The 25,082-nt window shown below is 27.6% G+C and overlaps 1 protein-coding gene and 1 long non-coding RNA gene across 4 annotated transcripts in view; one reads left to right on the forward strand and one right to left on the reverse strand.

The window, feature by feature from the left end:
* The window catches only part of LOC123262954 (M-phase inducer phosphatase-like), a 116,096-nt gene that overhangs the window by 85,043 nt on the left and 5,971 nt on the right, over positions 1-25,082 (forward strand). Inside the window, exons 1-2 of one of the 3 annotated variants that reach the window (XM_044725462.1) lie at positions 20,201-20,509; positions 22,740-22,932. In XM_044725462.1, coding sequence (XP_044581397.1) covers positions 20,460-20,509; positions 22,740-22,932 — 243 coding nt within the window. In that variant the 5' untranslated portion in view covers positions 20,201-20,459. Of the gene's footprint in view, positions 1-20,200; positions 20,510-22,583; positions 22,642-22,739; positions 22,933-25,082 lie in introns of those variants that run through there. The other 2 variants (XM_044725463.1, XM_044725461.1) reach the window with 2 other exon arrangements.
* Positions 14,629-24,800, reverse strand: LOC123262955. Its single transcript, XR_006509061.1, has 3 exons — positions 24,720-24,800; positions 17,406-17,408; positions 14,629-14,642 (listed from the first exon to the last, which is right to left on the reverse strand). It is a non-coding gene; the product is annotated as an uncharacterized LOC123262955 (long non-coding RNA).

Here is a 25,082-nt window from a genome sequence, read left to right on the forward strand (position 1 = left end):
TTATTTATCATTTAAAGACACTTTTAATTTGATTTTTCATATCATCTCATTGAAATTAATCCCAAAAATTAATTAATACTAAGTTAAAAAAATAATATTTTGATTTTGAGTGTCAATGCAGTGCAAAAGACGTCATTTATTTTCTAAAGACACTTTTAAATTAATTTTTCGTACTGCGTTATTGAAATTAATTACAAAAATTAATTAATAGTACAGTTAAAAAAATATTACACTAATTTTGAGTGTCAATGCAGTGCAAAAAACGTAATTTTATGTCTAAAAACATTTTTAGATTGATTTTTCATACTATTTCACTGAAATTAATCCCAAAAATTAATTAATAGTACAGTTTGAAAAATATTACATTTATTTTGTGTCAATGCAGTACAAAAACATTATTTATCGTTTAAAGACACTTTCAATTTGATTTTTCATATCATCTCATTGAAATTAATCCCAAAAATTAATTAATACTAAGTTAAAAAAATAATATTCTGATTTTGAGTGTCAATGCAGTGCAAAAGAAATACGTCATTCATTTTCTAAAGACACTTTTAAATTAATTTTTCGTACTATGTTATTGAAATTAATTAACAGTACAGTTAAAAAAAATATTACATTGATTTTGAGTGTCAATTCAGTCCAAAAAATTCATTTATTGTTTAACGTAATATTATCAATTAAAAAAAAATCAGGATTTTTTGTAGCGACCTTAAATTAATGACACTTAAATCTTACTAATTAAAAAAAAAAAATCAGACCATCGGGTCAATTATTTTCCAAGTTATCATCAAACTTTGATACGACATGAGTCACAATCGATTATTGTTTGGCGTATTGTATATAAATATGAAATACAAACCAGCCCTTCTAAAAGTCGTTATCGATTATTTTTCTATCCTCGAGTTTGAGCCGACTCTGGTCGAATGTAAGTAAGCCCCATTGGCATTATTCGTAATAGTGCAACGATATTAAAACATCTGCTTACCCGTATATGACCCCGATGAGGCTGATGTTAAACAATAACTTGCTTTGCCCACTTTCGGTTGTCGAAGTCCATGGGGGCGTTGATACCCCACACAACAATCTATATCAATTCTACAACTCAACAACCGCTTGGTTAACGAACCTAATATAAGTGCTTTTATCAAAAATTCAAATCGTACTTTGATTTAATTTTATATTTATTTAAAGAAAATCATTTTTCTGTCTTAAAACTAAGAAAATTTTGCATTGATGTCACTTGAGATTAATATTAAAGAGCCAAGATATGATCTAATCTTTTTAAAAAATCGGACAAAAGATTTGAATACAAATGTATTTTGTTGTAATTAGCGTTTCCATTTCACCTTAAAACTGTTCAATTAGCATCTTAAGACACCATTATTTACGCTCAAGGATGAACATAATTTATGATGGGATTTTATAAAATTAAAAAAAATATTTATTTATTCTATATTATTAACAGAATAAGAAAAATTTTGTATCCAGGATAGTCATATGATAAAATTGATTTTTTTTAGTGAAATTTAGTTTCATTCCAAAGGCTGCATTCGCCATTTCTAGATACATAATTGAGAAATGACCTTGTATCTTGAGAACTATTGACATTTTTTAAGATATAAGCTCATCTTGGCATTACACTCATAGAGACCTTTCATTTGAGTACCCACATCAATTTTTCATATATTTTATATATTTATATATATTACATATATAAATATATGAAAAATAAATCAAAAATGCATGTGGGTACTCAAATGAAAGCTCTTGATGAGTGTAACATCGGGATGAGCTTACATCCTTAAAAATATCAACAATTAATAAATGACCTTGTATCTTGAGAACTATTGACATTTTTTAAGATATAAGCTCATCTTGGCATTACACTCATCGAGACCTTTCATTTGAATACCCACATCAATTTTTTATATATTTTATATATTTATATATATTACATATATGTATATATGAAAAATATATAAAAAATGCAAGTGGATACTCAAATGAAAGCTCTTGATGAGTGTAACATCGGGATGAGCTTATATCTTTAAAATATATATCATATATATGTATATATGAAAAATATATCCAAAATGCATGTGGGTACTCAAATAAAAGCTCTTGATGAGTGTAATATCAGGATGGGCTTATATTTTTGAAAACGTCAATAGTTAAAAAAGTACAGTGCAATTTAACAACAGTCATTATTTAATAAAGCAAAATTTTATTAATTTATAGTTCACAAGTCACGGCAGTCACATAGTGACTGCAAAGTTGCTAGTTATCATTATTGTCATTTTTTTCAGTCTCAATTATTTTAAAAAATAATTGATTTGAGAATTTAAATTGTAGCTAAAGGATTAGAGATAGGAGAAAAAATAATACGAGACCTTTTTCATAGGAAATTTAATTTTCTATTAAAAAGGTATTTGTCAATTTTTCCATATTTTTGAGATTTTAGCCAAAATTTAGGATAAAAAGTTAAAAATACATTTTAACTGACAACTCATCGCTTACCGATGAATATCTCTGTAGAAAGCAAACTTATGAAGAAAAGTCGTAAATTTGAATAAGCTGAGAGAAACAACCTCGATAAATTTCTTTAGAAAAAATTATTTACTGCTTGTTTACTCAGTTTGCGAAAAAAGTATTAATTTACAGCCCTCATATTTCCACAATTGAGTCGAAAGACATAAAATAACACTAAGTGCCTTTAAAAATAATTTTGGGAATTCCCAAAATTATTCATCGCGACTTTAGGCTTGTTTTCTTGAGAGTGTATTAGTTAATAGATGTCTCCTGAGTCTACCTGATCATTGTCAGTGCAAGTACCGCTCTTAATTTTGGGCTTCAAAACTAAACAGCGGAGAGTTTGTTGGGTATTAGTTTCGTTACTTACGCATTATTTTGTTCTATTGTACTCGTGCTGCCTTACTGGCGTATTGCCGTCACAGTAGTTTGCCGATAATAACCTAATGAGATTAACTGCACCCATATTTAAATTTACCTATTTACCTACTTTTTTCTTGGAAGCACTAAGTTTATATTTTTATGGTTTTTGACCTGACTTGAAGAAGTTTAAACGTATTTTAGAGAATTTAAACTTGGTAGTTTTAGTTTCAAAGTCAAAATAATTAGGGATATTTTTAGTTAAAATTTTTAAAAATTAATTATTTATTTATGTGCAGCTATAATGATTTTCAATGATTTTTGGTGTACAAAATTAATAATTAATAATTTTGGGCGTAAAATTAATAACTCTAAATAAGTTAACAATTATTTTGGGTGTAAAATAAAAAAATTATAGATAATTTTGGGTGTAAAACTAATTATTAACAATTCTAGATGATTTTGGGTGTAATTTCAATTATTCTAGAAAATTATGTGTGTATAAGTTTTCAACAATAGAAAATCTAGAAAATTTGGTGTAAAAAGTGAAGAAGTATAAATTCTAGATAATTTTGGGTGTAAAGTTAATTATTAAGAATTAAGAGTTTAAAGGTAATTATTAACAATCCTAGACGATTTTGGGTGTAAAATAACAAATTATAGAAAATTTAGGGTGTAAAGTTAATTATTAATAATACTAGATGATTTTGGGTGTAATGTTAATTATTTTAGAAAATTATGTTTGTATAAATTTGCAATAATAGAAAATTTAGGGTGTAGATTGATAATTAAAAATTCTAGAAACTTTGGTGTAAAAAGTGAATAATTATAAATTTTAGGTCATTTTTGGTGTAAACTAAAAAATTATAGAAAATTTAGGGTGTAAAATTAGTTATTAAAAATTCTAGATGATTTTAAGTGTAAAATTAAGTGTTGTAGAAAATTATATGGGTAGTTATTTTGCAATAAAAAAGCTCTAAAAAATTTAGGGTGTAAATTAATAGTTAAAAATTCTAGAAAATTAGGTGTAAAAAGTGAACAATTATAAATTTAAAATAATTATGAGTATAAAATGGAAAATTTTAGAAAATTTAGGGTATAAAGTTCATTATTAACAATCCTAGATAATTTTGGGTGTAAAATTAATAATTCTAGCAAATTATATAAGTAATAAGTTTAAAATAAAAAACCTTTAGAAAATTTAAGGTGTAAATGAATCATTACAAATTCTAAAAAATTTGGTGTAAAAAGTGAACAATTATAAATTTTAGATAATTATGTCTTTAAAATGGAAAATTTTAGAAAACTTAGGGTGTTTGGTGGCTGCCTTGGACATCAAAAATGACTTTAATTCCGCTAACTGGGACTGCATCATGCGAGCTCTCGAAGATAAAGAAGTGCCAGGATACCTGCGCAGAATGGTAGCAAACTACTTTACAGACAGAGTCCTCAAATATGACACGAAAAACGGTTCAAGGGAGTACAAAATAAGCGGAGGAGTGCCACAGGGCTCGGTTTTAGGTCCTTTGCTGTGGAACATCATGTATGATGGTCTCCTGAGAGTTGCATTACCATCAGAGGTGAAACTTGTTGCATATGCCGATGATGTAGCGGTAGTGATTGTCGCGAAACACTTGGAAGAGATCAATCTGGCTTTCGATATCACATTTAGCCGGATTAACCTATGGATGGAGATGATGAAGTTGGAGTTAGCCAAGCACAAAACTGAAGCTGTGCTCATCACCAGCAGAAAGATCGTAGAAAACATCAAGCTGAATGTCGGCGAGCAGGAGATCGCATCGCAACCATTTATCCGATATCTGGGGGTGACGCTGGATGCCCGACTGAACTTTAAGCAACAGGTCGAACACGTAAGTGCTAAAGCATCAGCGGTGGTAACTAGTCTATCAAGACTGATGCCGAATGTTGGAGGCCCGAAGCAGAGCAGGAGACTATTGCTGTCGTCAGTAGTCACATCAGTGCTCACATATGGAATATCCGTTTGGGCAGACGCGCTGGAGACCCAAGAATCATGGAGGAAAGCCGGACCGGTCTACCGATTAAGTGCACTGAGAGTTGCAAGCGCCTTCCGCACAATATCCGAGGAGGCAGTGTGCGTCATTTCTGGAACTCTGCCTCTTAGAGTCCTAGCTGAGGAAAGACGGAACCTATATCACCGAAAGAGGTCATCTACAGTGAGCGCTGAAGAACTGAGAACTGAAGAGCGACAACATAGTATAGCAAGATGGCAACAACTATGGGATGCTGCGGAGAAGGGAAGATGGACTCATCGACTTATACCAAGGATTGACGTTTGGCTTAACCGGAATCACGGCGAAGCCAACTACTATCTGACCTAGATGTTGTCAGGACACGGCTGTTTCCGAGAGTACCTTCATCGCTTTAAGCACGATAATTCCCCAGAGTGTCTGTCTTGCCCAAGAGTTGCTGAAAATGCGGAGCACGTTTTCTTTGAGTGCCCTCGTTTTAACCCACAGCGTGATGAGTTAGAGAAGATCCTGAACAAGAAAATTATACCAGAGTCAATAGTAGAAGAAATGCTGTCATCCGAAGCTGCCTGGAACGCCACAAGCACGTTTACCACCGAAGTGCTTACAGAGCTGCGTTCCCCTTACACACACACATACATACATACAAACGTAGTGACACCCTCGCGGGAATAATCAGGAAAGCTTCCTAGGACCTCAAAACGTCGAGATCTGATGAAAACTTGATTTTCGAAAAACGGGGTAAAACCAATAACTTCCCGATTTTTGAAAATTTTCAATTTTCTTAGCGGGAAGTTAAAAAGCTCTAAAAAATTTAAGGTGTAAATTAATTAAAAACTCTAGAAAATTTGGTGTTAAAATTGAACAATTGTAAATTTTAGATAATTTTGTGGGAAAATGGAAAATTTTAGAAAATTTAGGGTGTAAAGTTCATCAAGAATTCTAGATAATTTTGGGTGTTAAATTAATGATTCTAGAAAATTATAAAGGTAATAAATTTGAAATAAAAATAGCTCTAGAAAATTGAGGGTGTAAATTAATAATTAAAAATTCTAGAGAATTTGGTGTAAAAAGTAAACAATTATAAATTTTAGATAATTTGGGGTGTAAAATAAAAAATTATAGAAAATTTAGGGTTTAAAGTTAATTATTAACAGTTCCAGGTTATTTGGTGTGTACAATTAATAACTCTAGACACTTCAGTGCTTTAAATTTATAATTGAGAAGTTTAGATGATTTAAATTTGGTGTGCAATAAAATAAGAACCAAAAATTCTAGAAAATTGAGGGTTTGCATAACTAAAAGATCTAGAAAATTAAATATCACTAAAATTTAATATTAAAAACTAACCGACTTGCTTACCATCTGTGTCGTAAATAAAATTTTCCCTCGTAATTACAGCAATTACAATAAATTTTCCTCCCCAAAATACATAATACAAAAGCCAAATAAAAATTTAACAGTGTGTATTAAAAAATTGCGGTAGGACATGGGACATGTGATGATGTCGCGACAGATGATCTCGGTATTAAAAGACAGTCAATCTTACTTATGGCCCAGGTGACATGCACACCTCTTACGAAAAATCATGTATTTTCCATTTCCATTTCCCTCTTATGGAGGCCCGGGGGTGAAAAAACATTAGTCCGACTGTCAATGTAAGAATACACACCCTCTTGAAGTAACAATTACGCCGCGAAGAAAATCACCACGTAGTTAAATGCACACCCCAGTTGATACTCATTTTATTTTTATTCTCTCGGTAAAAATACACTGGGGTCCGATAAAGTTAAACTCGACAGCTGAATCTGAATCTTCAGCAGTCCTTTGGGGTCCAACTTACTCTGAAATTGTGACCCCGTCCCCTACTGTCTGCACTGAGGTCTACAAGGAGGGTGTGCATGTAGATGCCAAAAATAAGTCAACGTACCTTGCTAAGGTAATCGTAAAAATACCTAACCAGACGTTAGACTCATCAATTTGACACGCATTTTTATTTTACGTTGCATTTATTTTATACAGACAATTTACGGTGTTATCGATTTATTTTCCCGCCAACTGTATTTTTTTTTTTTTTTTATAACGGGAATAGTCTCTGGTTACATAAGAAGAGTCTATTGATGTAGAATAAATTAAATATTTGTTTTGGGTATGCAATAAATAACCGGTCGAGAATTCGATGAATTTGCGGGTCATTCACTCGAGGTCTGTGAATATTAAACACCTTAATTTATGTTGATTTACTGAATTAATTGTTTTTATTGGTACTAGAGATTTTATATTATTTAATTTTATAGATTTTTATTAATTTTAGACTCCAAATTATTTTAAATTTTAAATTCTTAATTTTGAATTCTAGATTTTATATCGATTTTTATTTTACATCCAAAATCATCTAGGATTATTAACAAATAACTTTACACCATGAATTCTCTATAATTTTTTATTTTTACAACAAATTTTATAGAATTTTTAATTTTTAATTTACACCCTAAATTTTCTAGAGATTTTGTTCTAAATTTATTGCACACCAAATACACACCAAATCATCTAAAATTTTTAATTAATTATTTTAAACACTTATTTCTCTAGAATATTAAAATATGCACACAAACTATCTATACTTCTTATTTCTGCCGTTTAAACTTTTTAAAAACAAAATCTGTAGACGTTTTCCCCCTCTAAAGTCTCTATAATTTAAAAATGTACACCAAATTCCCTAAAAGTGTTAATCACTACTTTTTTACCAAAAAAAACTCATCCAATCCATCGCTAATTAATTAACACCCCAAAAAATCGAGCCAAAATTTATAATAGTTCACTTTTTACACCAAATTCTCTAGAATTTTTAATTATTAATTTATATCTTAAATTTTCTAGAGCTTTTTTATTACAAACTTATTACTTACATAATTATCTAGAATTGTTAATTTTACACCCAAAATTATCTAAAACTTTTAATAATTAACTTTACACCCTAAACTTTCTAAAATTTTAAATTGTTCACGAAATACACCAAATTTTCTAGAGCTTTTTTAATGCAAACTTAAGACTTACATAATTGTCTAGAGTTATTAATTTTACACCCAAAATCATCTAAAATTTTTAATGATCAACTTTACACCCTAAATTCTCTATAATTTTTTTATTTGACACCCAAAATCATCTAGGATTGTTAATAATTAACTTCACACCATAAATTTCTATAATTTTTCATTTTTCATCTAAAATTTATAAATGATCATTTTTTACACCAAATTTTCTAGAATTTTTAATTATCAATTTACACCCTTAATTTTCTAGAGCTTTTTGTTCTAAATTTATTGCACACCAAATCATCTAGAGTTTTAAATTAATTATTTTACACACCAATTTCTCTAGAATATCAAATGTTGCACACCAAACTATCTAAACTTTTTATTTCTGCCCTTTGAACTTAAAAAAAAATCTATAAACTTTTTCCCCCTCCAAATTATCTAGAATTAAAAAATGCACACCAAATCTTTTAAAATTATTAATATCTACTTTCTTTCCCAAATAACTCATCCAATCCATCCTTAATTAATTAACCTCCCAAAAAATGGACCCATAAAAATTTTAAGTACCTGTAGATAGCCAAATACCTGCAATAAACACCATACACACCAACACATAAACTTGTGCGCGGGAAATACCTGCGCATTGCACTGAATGTGAAATAAGAGCGCGAGTGAAATAACCCTCTACCCTAACATAAAGTATGTTAATGTGAATAATTCTGTCAGTCCGTCTTTATCTACCTTATATCACATGTGCCTTCCTGGTGTGCATGTGCATGCACACATATGATGCGCATACGGTTGTGTTTACACAGACAAACATATATGAGTATTCCGAAGTGGATGAAATCGAAATCGCACATGGGGTCTCTGATGCACACCATGCACACCACACACACCATTGAGAGTAAGAAGTAAGACGTGGGGCACGCGCCACACCAGATACCCACAATAAGCTCCCCTATCCCCTACTATGTACTCGTTATTTCATATATTATGTATTATATATTATATATGACCATCTGCGGCCCTCTTATTCACAATACAACGAATCAAGGGTGCATGTGTGCTGATATATACATGCTGGTTGTTGAATCTTTTTGGTACGTGCCAAATATATGGATATGTGTGTTTGTGTATGTGTGAGAGTTAAAGGAGGTAAGGGTAGAACTCTCTTTTATGTTTTTACCGGAATATATTTTTGCACAACCCCCACGATGTCATGGCCGTGGGGAATATTCCTTTTCTTCAACCCTTTTCATGCTTTTTTACTCCAACAAACCGTTTATACTTTTTTTTATTTTAAATTTTGCCCTTTTTTAGGAGAACAGATGAAGAAATTTGGGATTTATGGTGTGCTAAATTTTTAGTTTGGGATAATTTGGTGTGAAAAATTGATCATGAGAAATTCTAGAGTATTTGGTATGCATAATTTGGGATTTAGTAGAAAAATATTAAGTTACTATTTATAATTCTAGACTTTTGGTGTACAAAATTTTATTTTTAAATATTATGGATGAAATGGTGTGCACTTAATAAGTATAATTGCCAGGTTATGAATTTAAAGTCTTGAGAATTTGGTGTGCAAATTTTTTTTATTATAAATTCTAAATAGTTTGGTGTAAAATCAAAAATTTTAGATATTTTGGTGTGCAAAGTTTTCTAATAATATTTCTTGATGGTTTGATGTGCAAAATTGTATTATTAAAAGTTCTAGATGATTTGGTGTACACTAAACAATTTTAATTCCCAAGTTATGATTTTAAATTCTAGACAATTGAGTGTGTAATTTTTATTATTAAAAATTCTAAATGATTTGGTGTGTAAAATAAAAAATTCTATTTAATTTGGTGTACAAAATTTTCTATAAGAAATTCTAGACGATTTGGTGTGTATAAAAATTTTTTTACTTAATTCTTACAATTTGGTGTGCGAAATTTTAAATTACAAATTTTTAATAGTTTGGCGTGCAAAATTGTTTTATTAAAAATGATAGATGATTTGGTGTGCATTAAAAAATTTAAATTCCTAAGTTGTGATTTTAAATTCTAGACAATTGGGTGTGCAATTTTTATTATTAAAAATTCTAAATGATTTGGTACTAAATTAATACATTTAGTTTCTAAAATCAATCGACCAATTTAATAAAATTTTAAACTGGACCACCGTATCTACCCACAAAATACGTCTCAAAAAATTCACACCGATCTCTTGAACATTTCGGTAGTTATCGTTGTTAATCTTGGCGAATCGTCCCAAGAGAACTTTTTAAATAAAAAGGAGAGCAAAAAGTGTTACTGGTTTTTAACTTGGAATTCAATGACCCCGGGATAAGTCCTATTCTATTCTATTATACACACACATATGTTGTCTTCTCTTCGGAAGTTCCTAAACGGGATCATCATCATCATCTGTTCCTCACGAAAACGAAAACGTAAGCGGGACACCTTCCTGCGATCCTACGGGATATGCCTTGTATGTACCTTGTACCTTGTACCTTGTACCTTGGGTAAAAATCTCACCCTATTGCTGTTTCACATTGGTATGACGACATTTAAGAAGCAACCCCGACCGTTCAAGTTCGACGTTATAACATACACAGCATACAGTGGTAGTTTTTGCCATTATTTCGTTACGCAGCCGCCGCAGATGCATCTCCTCACATCAGACATCAGACATCACATATCTCACACTCTCTAAGTCTACATCTAACGTGTATTACTTATTATTATTATTGTGTAAGAGAAGAGAGAGTCTGTTCTGGGACTAGGTTGTTCACCGCTCTCCCAACTTCAGGGTACACCGTTTTAATTTTCGCAAGTTATTCTTTTCAACATCAAATATATACCCAGTTCGATAATAAGAATCAGAATTATATTAATATGGATAAGAAATTTTTTTACGATAAATTGTTGGGAATTTTAATTATAACTTTAGAAAATTTTGCACATTAAATTATTAATAAAAAAATTTGCACACCAAATTTTCTAGAATTTAAAATCATAACCTAGGAATTAAAATTGCTTAATGCACACCAAATTGTAAAAATTAAGTAAAAAAATTTTTATGCACACCAAATTGTCTAAAATTTCTTGTAAAAAATTTTGCACACCAAATTAAATAGAATTTTTTATTTTACACACCTCATCATTTAGAATTTTTAATAATAAAATTTACACACCCAATTGTCTAGAATTTAAAATTATAACTTGGAAATTATAATTGCTTAGTCCACACCGAATCATCTATAACTTTTAATAAAACAATTTTACACACCAAATTGAATATAATTTTTTATTTTACATACAAAATCATTTAGAATTTTTAATAATAATAATTACACACCCAATTGTCTAGAATTTAAAATTTTAACTTGGGAATTACAAGTGTTTAGTGCCACACCAAATCATCTATAACTTTTAATAAAACAATTTTGCATACCAAATCATTAAAAATTTGTAATTTAAAATTTTACACATCAAATTGTAAGAATTAAGTAAAAAAATTTTTATGCACACCAAATCATCTAGAATTTCTTAAAGAAAATTTTGCACACCAAATTAAATATAATTTTTTATTTTACACACCAAATCATTTAGAATTTTTAATAATAAAAATTACACACCCAATTATCTAGAATTTAAAATCATAATTTGGGAATTACAATTGTTTTATGCACACCAAATTATCTATAACTTTTAATAAAACAATTTTGCACACCAAACTATTCAAAATATTTAATTTAAAATTTTGCACACCAAATTGTTAGAATTAAGTCAAAATATTTTTATGCACACCCAATTGTCTAGAATTTAAAATCATAATTCGGAAATTAAAATTGTTTAATGCACACCAAATTGTCTATAACTTTAAATATAAAAAATTTACACACCAAATTATATAAAAATTTTTATTTTACACACCTAACTATTCAAAATTTGTAATTACAAATTTTGCACACCAAATTCTCTAGAATTTAATATTGTTTATCTTGCACACCAAATTGTAAAAATTGAGTAAAAAAATTTTTATGCACACCAAATCATCTAGAATTTCTCATAAAAAAAATTTGCAAACCAAATTAAATATAATTTTTTATTTTACACACCAAACAATTCAAAATTTGTAACTTCAAATTTTGCACACCAAATTTTCTAGAATCAATTAAAAAAATTTTAATGCACACCAAATTATCTAAAGCTTCTAATTCAAAATTTTGCACACCAAAATTTTCTGAACAACTTTCACAAATTAATCTTACAAAAATATTTTCATAAAAATCAAAACTCCAATTTTTGACAAGTACACACCAAAATTTTCTCCAAATTCTTCTAAGATTGACTTAAAGGGTGTGAATTAATTTCTCCTTTTAGCACCTACCTCAAAAATTCCAAGTCCAAATCCTAAGCTAAAAAAAAATAGTTTACAGAAGAATAAAAAATAATATTAATGAAACAAGGGAAAGGGAAATGTTGAGTCATAGATTTAAAACGAGCCGAAAGAAAACCTTTATAGACAAGCTACACGTTTTTTATTTTCTCAAGGATTACCTTTTGTACCTGAAGGATCAAGGCTTCTTTTTTTTTATTTCGTCATTAAATAGCCAGACGTGGAATTTCCATTCTCACATCAAAGATCAAATATTGACACTTGATAAATTTTAACACCATTATAAATAGACTTTTTACCCCAAAGGGTTGGCTACTTTTTTTTCAAATTTTTGAACTTACGCCCAAACTTTCGCACGAGAAAGTTTTTGGGGGAAAAATTAAATTTATGGAAAATTTATGATGTAAATGTCAGTTTATGTTAAAAAAAAACAAATATTGATTGTAAATTTTGAATTTGAAGACTCAAAATCAATATCGTGAAAGTGAAGCCTGAAATAACTGAATTTTAAGACCCGGTGTGTTGTGTGGTGTTGCATAACGAGGGTGAGACTGGCCAAGGGTGAAATCTTCGGGGGTAAACTTTAATATTTTATCCTCGTGCCATTTATGTACACATTTATGTTTGTAGTGTTCAAAAATAAGAAGTAAGCGCAGATGGATTTTTAGTTAACGTTTGGATTAATAAACGTCAAAAAATTATTATTGATTAGTTTTGAAAAGTTGAGTTTGGTTGGAAAAATTTTTGATTGGTAATTTTGAGTCAAATTTTTAACTTCCCGCTAAGAAAATCGAAGATTTTCAAAAATCGGGAAGTTATTGTCTTCACCCCGTTTTGCAAAAATCGAGTTTTCATCAGATCTCGACGTTTTGAGGTCATAGGAAGCTTCCCTGACCACCCTCACAATGTTGTCACTATGTCTGTATGTGTGTGTGTGTGTGTGTGTGTGTGTGTGTGTGTGTGTGTGTGTGTGTGTGTGTGTGTGTGTGTGTGTTTGTGTGTGTGTGTGTGACTCGCTTATAACTTTTGAACGACTAAACCGATCGGAGTCTACTAAACGGCGTTCTAAAGAGTTCCCTCAAACTTAGATTTCCTGTGAATTTGAACCGATTCGGACCCATAGATTTTGAGAAATTTTAAAAAATCTAAAAAAAAAGAGAAAAAAATTTTTTTTGAAAGTGGTTTTTTTGGAATAACTTTTAAACGGCTTTATCGATCAACTTCAGAAACTAATCCGCCCTTAAGTTTGAAAAACCACGCCGATCGTCGCTAATACGATCAAAATCGGTTGATTCGTTCGAGAGATATCGTGAACGAAAGAAAACCGAAAAAAGTGTTTTTTTGACATAACTTCATCATTTTTTCTCGGATCGTTTTTGATGATATAGAATAATTTCAGAGCTTAAAAAACCGCGTCGATCGCCGCTAAAAACGTAGAAATCGGTTGATTGATTCGAGAGATATCCTCGATAAAATATTTGGAAACAAGTGTTTTTTTAATATAACTCCGACATTTTTTGGAATAACTTTTAAACGGCTGCACTGATCAATTTAAAAAACTAATCAGCTATTAGCATGAAAAAATTACGTTGATCACTGTCAAGCCGGTCAAAATTGGTCAATTCGTTCAAGAAATATCATGAACGAAAGAAAACCAAAAAAAGTGTTTTTTTGGAATTACTCCAAATTTCAGTACCCACATGCATATTTGAAATATTTTTCATATATAATATACATAAATATATAAAATATATGAAAAATTGATATGGGTACTCAAATGAAAGGTCTCGATGAGTGTAACATCGGAATGAGCTTATATCTTTAAAAATGTCAATATTTCACACGATACAAGGTTATTTATTAATTATGTATCAAATGCAGCCTAAATAATTATTATAATAAATTGACTTAAATTTTCTTATTCTCTTAAAAATATAGATAATTACAATTTTTAAATAAATATTCTTTAGTTCAATTAAATAAATTAAAAACATCTATAGTAGTATTCAAAACTTCCTACACGGAAAAAAAAATTTCGTTCTGGTAACGTAACTGTAGAGTTACCACAACTATACACAGTTTACTTTTCGTTGTAGAGTTACAGTAACAAAATATTATTAATTCTGATAACTCATTGTTGTTGAGCTCTCAGAGCTCTACGGGATTGTTCTCAGAGCCAAACGGTATAGTTGGGAGCGCTCTACGTTGCTCAGTAGTGGAGTGCGCTGACATATTTCATAACCTTTTAAAATGACAAACAGAATTATTTTGTTACTAATCCATATTATTAAAAATATATGAGGACAATTAAGTTCTCAGTTTATTTATTTAAGGAAATAGGTTTTTTTTTTGTCAAATTGAATTTCGTTAGAACAGTTTTGTATTTATGGTTTTTCAAGGTTCATTTGCAGTGACTGTTAATTTAATTTATTAGTTGAATATATTGTGATAAGTAATAAGTTATCGGAATTCATTAAAAAGACCCCATTTAACACTAAATAAAATTTGTTTTCGTTTATTTATCTTTTCTTGTGCATATACGGTAGTGATTTTATGTCCAATATTTATTGATATAATTAAGAAAATAAGATAATTTTGTGACGACCATAGATAGATAGATAGATAGATAAAAAATTTATTTGGCTCTGGAACCTAAGCTCCCTCAAAGCCATCAATATTTAAATTACATTGGTTTACATAGGTTACAAGATTACTTAACTAATTAAAAGTTTACAATTAGATTTAATTTCAAATGTTATAAAATCCAAATATATTATTTAATACAAACAAATAACTTAATTTAAAGTCATAATAATTCTACAAGAAAAAATATTTAAATTTTTATATTTTTACAAATATAAATAATGCTGTGAAGCGGGAAAGAATAGGAGTTACGGTAATTATTACGTGAAGCGTTCCACATTCACGTAACAGGATATTGGTAGGAAAGGATTGAGAAAGGGATGTGGAGAGGATCATCTTAATGTGAGTTTATAGAATATGCGAGAAAAAATTATTAGATAGCTCGGACTGGGATTCGAACCCAGAACCTTCTGAAGACATGTCGGCTACTTTACCATTTGAGCTATCCGGTCTATACTAAATTTCCTTTCGCTTATTCTATATACATTAAGCCACACCGTCCATCTTACGGCAAGCATTTTTACAAATATAAATAATGCTGTGAAGCGGGAAAGAATAGGACCATATTTTTATTTTACAAATAATTTTTATTTGTAATATAAGTTCTATTATTATTTTATTTCTATTATAATACTATTCTTATTTGTCATATACAATTATTTTTGGCAATATAAATTCATTCCGCCGCATGTATTTATTAAATTATCAATGCTAAATCGTAAAAAAAAAAATTATTAAGCAGACTTCCAAAAATTTGTTATAGTCTCAGAACGATCCTGTAGAGTTGTGAGAGGTAAATAACGTTTAGCTCTCAGAGCTCAACGATGTAGAGTTGCAGGAGCCAAACGGTATTGTTACTATTCGCTGTGAGTGAAGCCGTGGTAGGGGAAATGAAATCGACTGAAGCGTTCGCAGTGGTTACTTTCGGAGTTACGGGAGGCTATTATTCCTAAAATTATAAGCAAGTACACGTGGAAGTATTTATTTTGTTTTAATTTTAATAAATTAAAAAAAAAATGAGACACCAGAGTTGTTGTGTCTTAAAAAATACCAGCAGAAATATTTACTGCATTCTTTTTTATTTTTTATCATTATACGTACTTGTTGTTGATTCGTTTAACTAAAAAACAAAACTGCAATTATTACACTGATAAAAGGATTTATTAACTATTAATAATTTAATTTATTTGAAGACAATTATTTAATTTATTAAACTTTAATAAATATTTTTTAACATTCAATAAATATTTATTTGGTAGGAAAGTACATTTATTAATAGTTAATAACTATTTATTAATAGTTAACGAATATTTATTAACAGTTAATAAATATTTTGTTGAGTGAATTTGTTTTGCTTGTAATATCATATGATATGAAGATTTCTTATAAACAAAAATCATTTTTATAAATTATTTGTATTAATTATATTACATTATAATAACGTTTATTGTAAAATACCGAATTCTATCATAGCTCATAATTATCTTTTGTATTTATAAATATTAAAAAGGTTAATTTATTTAGTGAATTGAATTATTATCATGTATTCCAGCTATAGGATTATAAAAAGTGTCAAAAGAAAATGCTATTTTTGCTTTTGATTTTAAATAAATATTTGCTAACAGTTAAAAAATATTCATTAACAAACAAATCCTTCTATCGGTGTATAAAATTGTCACATATTTTTTATAACTTTTTTTTTTACAATTATTTATAAAATTTATTTATTTTTATGTTTCTTGCTATTGACATACGTATAAAAACATACTCTGACAGCCTCCCGTAGTTCATATTTTGACTGGCGCTGCAGTCACACTCATAGCGAATAAGAATACGTTAACCTACTGGAACTTTTTACAACTAACTAACTACTATAGAGTTCCTATAGCAAAATTTTTTTCTCCGTGTATACACCTAAATACATATATATATATATAGAACGGTTATATACTCCCCATAAATAATTTAAAAAAAAACACAAATTAGCTTGTAAATCTTAAAGAAGCTTTAAATTTCCTTCAATTTTGGACACTAAATATATGTCTAGCTATTTAGTGTTTGTATCTAAAAATTTACCTTCGGAGCTGTACATTATAAAGCAACAATGAAAATAATAATAATAATATATCCACTTCATTTTTCTTACACATACATGTATATACTTCTTAGTGTAAATTAGAAGTGGACGTTGTACATATTCTTCAATACTATTTCTACAATTTCTTGTCGTTTGGTTTTGTGACAATATATATTTTGTATATTTATATATACGGACAATTTGCACTTGCTAGACGTCGAAAAGTATTTAAAATTATGTCCAGCATTTTCTATTGTCTAAAATTGCTATATACTTACCATTATTTCTTCATTTATTCTAAAATAAGGTATTTTTCAGACCTGAGTCCTAAAGTACCTATTCTTGAGTACACTTCACCTTCTAACTCACAAATTATCAATTTTGATCCTATTGTCAGCTTAAACTCATTATTTATAACTAGGGCCAGGTACTTGGTGTATTTATAACTCTATATTATACTCTAAATATTTTCCGAAAAATTAAAATCTACTTTAATTATAAAAATTGTAAAATAAATTACAATTAAAGTGGAGAAAAATCGGAAAGTACAAAAGTAGTTTTTAGTGATTGATCAGGTGAATTCGGTATTGTGAGCCGAAGGAAACCGAAGGCAAGAGCAAGGTACTTTTTTAGCCCTTGGTCCTTAGATTCTTTTGAGAATTTGCTGTTATATTATATATAATAAGACCCCCGAGGTATGCGGTGGTGGTTCCCTTTACAAGACAAACATACATATCGGATGTATAGAAAGAATCTCCTTGTAAGGATGGATAAAAAAAAACCTGAGAATAATCTTTAGGGTACCTGTTAAAGGCCGTTAATCATTTTTATTTTATTTATTATTGAGCTCTTGTTAACAGATTAGCGGATTAATTAACGAATTATGAGGATTAAATTTGTCTTTTAGATTTATATTTATTTATTTATAAATTTATATTTATATTTATTTATTGAATTGAAACGATGATTTTAATAGCTAGAAGAAAGTTTTAATTTTTGATTGCTAATTTTAGATTAATTAACACCAAATATTTAAAAACTTTTTATTTTACCCCAATTATTGTAAAATATTTAATTTTATAAACAAAATAATTAATCATTTTTAATTAATAGTTTTTTTAAATTGAATTATCTAAAATTTTCAATTTTTATACACAAAATAACTAATTATCAATTTTACTTTCAATTTTACATCAATTTTTGTAGAATTGTTAATTTTATGAACAAAATAATTGATAGTTTTTTTTTAATTAATTAAATGATCTAAAATTTTGAATTTTTACACCCCAAAAAATTAATTATCAATTTTACTTTTAATTTCATACCAATTTTTGTAAAATTGTTAATTTTATACAAAAAGAAATTCATAATTTTTAATTGTTAGTTTTTTTTTTTAAATTTAATTATCCAGAATTTTCAAATTTTACACACTCAATAATAATAATAAATTCTTAAAAATGGTCTTATATCTAGCGAATTATTGACATTTTTTAAGATATAAGCTCATCCTGATGTTACACTCATCGAAACCTTTCATTTGAGTACCCCCATCTATTTTTCATATATTTTATATATTTATATATATCATATATGTATATATGAAAAATATATCGAAAATGCATGTGGGTACTTAAATGAAAGCTCTTGATGAGCGTAACACCGAAATGAGTTTATATCTTTAAAAATATCAATAATTAAGAAATTATCTTGTATCTTGTAAACTATTGACATTTTTGAAGATATAAGCTCATCTTGACATTACACTCATCGAGACCTTTCATTTGAGTACCCACATCAATTTTTCATATATTTTATATATTTATACATATTATATATATGTATGTATAAAATATATATAAAAAATGCAAGTGGGTACTCAAATGAAAGCTCTTGATGAGTGTAACACCGAAATGAGCTTATATCTTTAAAAATGTCAATAATTAAGAAATTATCTTGTATCTTGTGAACTATTCACATTTTTAAAGATATAACCTCATCCTGATGTTACACCCATCGAGACCTTTCATTTGAGTACCCACATCAATTTTTCATATATTTATATAATTATATATATTATATATATGTACATATGAAAAATATATCAAAAATGCAAGTGGGTACTCAAATGAAAGCTCTTGACTCGTCTAATATCAGGATGAGCTTATATCTTTAAAATATATATTATATATATGTATAGATGAAAAATATATTAAAAATGCATGTGGGTACTCAAATGAAAACTCTTGACTCGTCTAATATCAGGATGAGCTTATATCTTTAAAATATATATTATATATATGTACATATGAAAAATATATCAAAAATGCAAGTGGGTACTCAAATGAAAGCTCTTGACTCGTCTAATATCAGGATGAGCTTATATCTTTAAAATATATATTATATATATATATATATATATATATATATATATATATATATATATATATATATATATATATATATATACATGTATATATGAAAAATATATTAAAAATGCATGTGGGTACTCAAATGAAAGCTCTTGATAAGGATAACATCAGGATGAGCTTATATCTTCAAAAACTCCAATATTTAAGAAAGTACAGTGCAATTTAACAAAATTCCTTATTTAATAACCCAAAATTTTATTTATTACAGTTATTACAGGTCACGGCAGTCACGAAGTGACTGCCTTACTAGTAACATATAAATTAAATTTATATTTTTCAAGTACAAACTTCTATTAATATAAAATTAAAATTATTTCTGGAAAACAAAATTAAGAATTAAAAGTATAATTTTCCTTAAAAAAATATTGAAATGAATAATTAAAGACCTTTAAACTTAAAACTTCGCGATCTATTTTAAAAATAATAATAATAACCATTTAAAAGGGTGTCTTGTCCGTCTGGTTCATATATATATGTTTATAAATATATACATATATATATACACACCAAAGTGCGTATTTTAAGCCCCTACTCCACGCTGCCCCCTACTGCGCTTCTAACCGCTCGAACGTGTACAATATCCCGAAGAGGCTCAAAGAGTGCGCAGTGGATCTGCGTTTACGCGGGACTTCACCCGGGTGATTATTGGCTCACTAGCGATCCCCACTCGCGAAGCCCAGAGTCTATATAACCGCTCTCCACTAGGTTTTACGTCACTTCTCCGCGAGTGGTGATCGAGTAAAGAGCTCCCTGTAGTTGTTCTTGTTTCAGTCTTTAGCGTTATTGGTGTAGGTCACGTATCTTAATTTGTAGCCCTATTTTAAATTTGTATTCAAATGTGTCTTAATAATTGATAATTATTAATATTAATCATTAATATTGATGTTAATATTAATTTTAATGGTATAAAAAGTCAAATTTTGGATTTTAACCGGTTAGTTTTTGGATATTGATTGTCCAAGTGAGCACGTGCGTTCGGAAAATGTTGTGGGAAACTGTTACGGATTCTTGTGAAGTTTATCAGTGCACAAGGTATGAATTTGATATATATTTTTTAAGGTTTTTATATCGAAATTCATTCCGAACTTTTTTTTAAGATGAAATTTTGGAAAAATTATGGAATTTTTAAATCTTTTGGATTGTTTTTTATTATGTTGATAGAAAAATCAAATTTTTAATGATAAAAATTGAATTTTATGAGTCAAGTCTGAAAAAATAGAGATAATTAAAAAATTTTGAAGGTTTTTATATTGAAATTCACTCCGATTTTTTTTTCAAGATTGACATTTTGGGAAAATTATGGAATTTTAACTTTTTGGATAGTTTTTTATTATGTCAAAGGAAAAATTCCATTTTTTGATGGTAAAAAATTGAATTTTTTGAGTTCAGTTAGAAAAAATAGAGAAAATTGAAAAATTTCAATGTTTTTACATCGAAATTCATTCCGAACTTTTTTTAAGATTGAAATTTTAGAAAAATTATAGAATTTAAAATCTTTTGGATTGCTGTTTACTATTTTGACGGAAAAATTCAATTTTTTGGATGTTGAAAACTTGAATTTTTTGAGTTAAGTATGAAAAAGGAGAGAAAATTAAGAAATTTTTAAGGTTTTTATATCGAAATTAATTGCGAACTTTTTTCAAGGTTTAAATTTTGGAAAAATTATGGAATTTTTAATCTTTTGGATAGTTTTTTATTAAGTTGACGGAAAAATTCAATTTTTGATGATAAAAATTGAATTTTTCGAGTTTTTCATGAAAAAACGGAGAAAATAAAAAAATTTTTAATGTTTTTATATCGAAATTCATTCCGTACTTTTTTTAAGATTGAAATTTTGGAAAAATTATTAAATTTTAAATCTTTTAGATTGTTTTTTATTATGTCGACTGGAAAATTCCATTTTTTGATGATCAAAAATTGAATTGTTGGAGTTTAGTGTAAAAAAGAAATCGAGAAAATTAAGATATTTTTAATATTTTTTGTTAAAATTACTTTTAATTTGTTTTTCTTCGCGGAAAATTATGTGATTTTTCAAGTTTAGACAAAAAAAGTTTTAAAATCGTGATAAAAAGGGAGAGATTTTTTAATTCTTGATTTTTTTTAATGAGAATAACTATAAAGTCTATTAAATATTTTTTAAAATATATAAATTTATAGCTTGATTTTTTTTAATTTCATTTTTTATGCAAAAGATTTTTGACTTGTATAAAAAACACTTGATACTTTCTAAAATTTCTTCAAATTTTTGAAAAATTGAGAAATCTTAAAACTTTCTTTTAGAATTTTACTAAAAAAAAGATCGAAGCGCATAAAAATTCATTTTTTCCATGAAAATTACTTAAAATTTCATTTTATATTTTTAATTCTTCTAAATTTTGCATTTAAATGACTTCAAACGTTTGAAAACTCAAAAAATTCTTTATTTTAATAATAAAGTTATAAAAAAAATCTAGATTAGTTTTTATTAATATTTTTTGAGGTAAAAATTGATGAAAATTCCAAAAATATTTTCCAATTTTCAAAAAAAAATAAATTGTTTATTTTCTCAAAAATTTTTTCTAAATTTTTCCGAAAATAAAATTTCCAAAATTTCTTCAAAAAATTTTCATAATTTTTTCAAATTTACTCAAAAATTTTTTTTTCACAAAAAAAAATTAATATCAACAAAAATAATTCTTACAAATTAAAAAAAATGAACCATGCTGTCATCTAGCGCCAAAACTTCCAACCAAAACTCATTTGCGATTAATAAAATAATAATGAGCTCATCATGATCAGTTACGCGCCATATCTTGGCGAGTATACTCCTAAAACTTTTCCAAATTTTACAAAAATTACCTTTTTTACTCCCAAAAATAAAAAAAACTCAATTTTAAGTGTCTAAATTAACAAACTTAATTTAAAAAGTGTAAAAAGCCAAAAAAAATTCTTTTAAAACTCAAAAAAATTACAAAAATGCTCCGAAAGTAAAAAACGCGGGCTTTGATTTTATTCCCACGCTTATTTTACAAATTTATGAATTAAAAGTGTCAAAAAAATTGTAAATATTAAATAAATATTTTATAAAAATTGTAAATTAACTTAAAATTTGTAAAATTTCAGTGTAATTATAAATATTAATAAACAAAACTCGGTGAAATTTATAAAAGTGAATAAAATTGGAGGTTAGCTAAAAAATGGAGGTGCCTTTTTTGGCGTCTAATTTAAAAGTGTAAATAGTGAAAATAAAAAATGGCTGACTGAAGTTATTTTTGAATTTTAGGCTGTTCAAAAATGTCTTCAAAATAAAAGGGACGCCGGAAGGTGCAATGAAATCGCGTTTGAAGTCTCGTCGCTCGGCAACCATGACCTCCAGACGGGTCTCCAGCCCGGAGTTCTCGTGTTTGTCTATCGACAACAAGGAGAATGGTGGCGCCATCTGTAGTCCGCTTAGTAGTATGAAGAGTCCTCTTAAGGTAACACTCATTTATTATTTTATTTATTAAATAAACTTTTAAATTGATTTTATTAAATTTTAAATTTTATTGGCGGTAAAATTTTTTTTTCAAAAAGCGCGGGAATTTTTGAAAAAGTTTTTTAAATATTTAAAAATTTGTAACTAAAATATTTTATAAAAATGAAATAAAAGTGAAAAGAACATTTTTTTTAGATAAAAATAAAAAGTTAAACAAATTTGAAACAATAATAATAATTTAGTTAATTTTTAGTAAAATTAAAAAGTAAATTTTACTGCATTGACATTAATTTTCAATATTTATTGCATTAACATTTTTAATCAATGTTATCTACATTAAAATTTAAAATCAATATTTACTACATTGAAATTAATAATGAATGTTTACTACATTGACATTAATAATCAATGTTTACTGTATTGATACTCATAATCAACGCAGCGTCATATATCGGTTTCTAGTAACTAAAAAATGTAATTTTTTAAAATTTAACATTATTACAATATAATTAACAAATTAAATAACTATTACAAATTTACATTGACACTCATAATCAATGCAGTGAAAATGTCTCGGCTCCTAATGGCTAAAAAAATTTATTCTTGGATATTTTACATCATTAAAAAATAATTAACAAATTAAATAACTATTACAAAGTTACATCGACACTCGTAATCAATGCACTGAAAAATATCTTCCGTTTTTCTTAGAAAAAAAAAATTTTATTCTGTACTTAAAATCCTAACAAGATTCTTATTAAATAAATTCACCTACATTGACACTCATAATCAATGCATTGCATTATCTGAGCTCCTAATGACTAAAAAATATTTATTTTTTAATATTTTACATCATTAAAAAATAATTAATAAATTTTCTCTTTGAAAAAAACAATTTTTCTTTTGTACTTTAGATACTAACAAGATTTTATTAAATAAAATTCATTAACATTGACATTTATAATCAATTCAGTGCCATATTTTGCCTCCTAACGACTAAAAAAAATGTATTTTTGAATCACATCATTGCGGAATAATTAACAAATTGAGTAACTAATACAAATTTACATTGACATTCATAATCAATGCAGTGCCATATCTCAGCTCCTATTGGTTGGAAAAATTTTTTTATTCTTAAATATTTTACATTATTACAAAACAATTAACAAATTAAATAACTATTACGAATTTACATTGCCACTCATAATCAATGCAGTGCCATATTTCGGCTCCTAATTACTAAAAAAATTATTTTTGAATATTCTCCATGATTACATAATAATTTACAAATTAATTAATTACTACAAAATTACATTGACACTCACAATAAATGCACTGCCATATCTTTGCTCCTAATGACTTAAAAAAATTAAATTCTCAAATATTTAGCACCATTACAAAATAATTAATTTAAAGAACTCCTACAAATTTACATTGACACTCTTAATCAATACAGTTTCATATTTCAACTTCTAAATACTCAAAAGTTCATCTTTGAATATTCTCCATGATTACAAAATAATTATCAAATTAATTAATTACTACAAAATTACATTGACATTTATAATCAATGCAGTGCCATATCTCAGCTCCTAATGACTAAAAAATTTAATTCTTGAAAATTCCATATCATTTCAAAATAATTAACAACTTAAATAACTACTATAAATTTACATTGATACTCAAAATCAATACAGTGAAAATTTCTGGCTCCTAATGGCTAAAAAATTTATTTTCTAATATTTTACATTATTACAAAATAATTAATAACCACAAAATTACATTGACATTTGGACACTGTTATGCATTAATGTGTTAAGTGCTATGGAAATCCTATGAACTTAACACACTATTGCATAACAGAGTCCATTTATAATCAATGCAGTGCCATATCTCGGCTCCTAATTACTAAAAAAATTTGATTTTTTAATATTTTACATAATTATAAAATAATCAACAAATTCAGAAACTCCTACAAATTTACATTGACATTTATAATCAATGCAGTGAAATATCTCTTCTTCTTCTTTTTTTAAAAATTTTTTTTGTACTTTAAATCCTTACATGATTTTATTAAATAAAATCACCGACATTGACACTTATAATCAATGCAGTGCCATATCTCAGGCGCTACTCCAAAAAAAAATTCTT

This window comes from Cotesia glomerata, linkage group LG4 (genome assembly GCF_020080835.1).
Source record: "Cotesia glomerata isolate CgM1 linkage group LG4, MPM_Cglom_v2.3, whole genome shotgun sequence".
NCBI classification, from domain to species: domain Eukaryota; kingdom Metazoa; phylum Arthropoda; class Insecta; order Hymenoptera; family Braconidae; genus Cotesia; species Cotesia glomerata.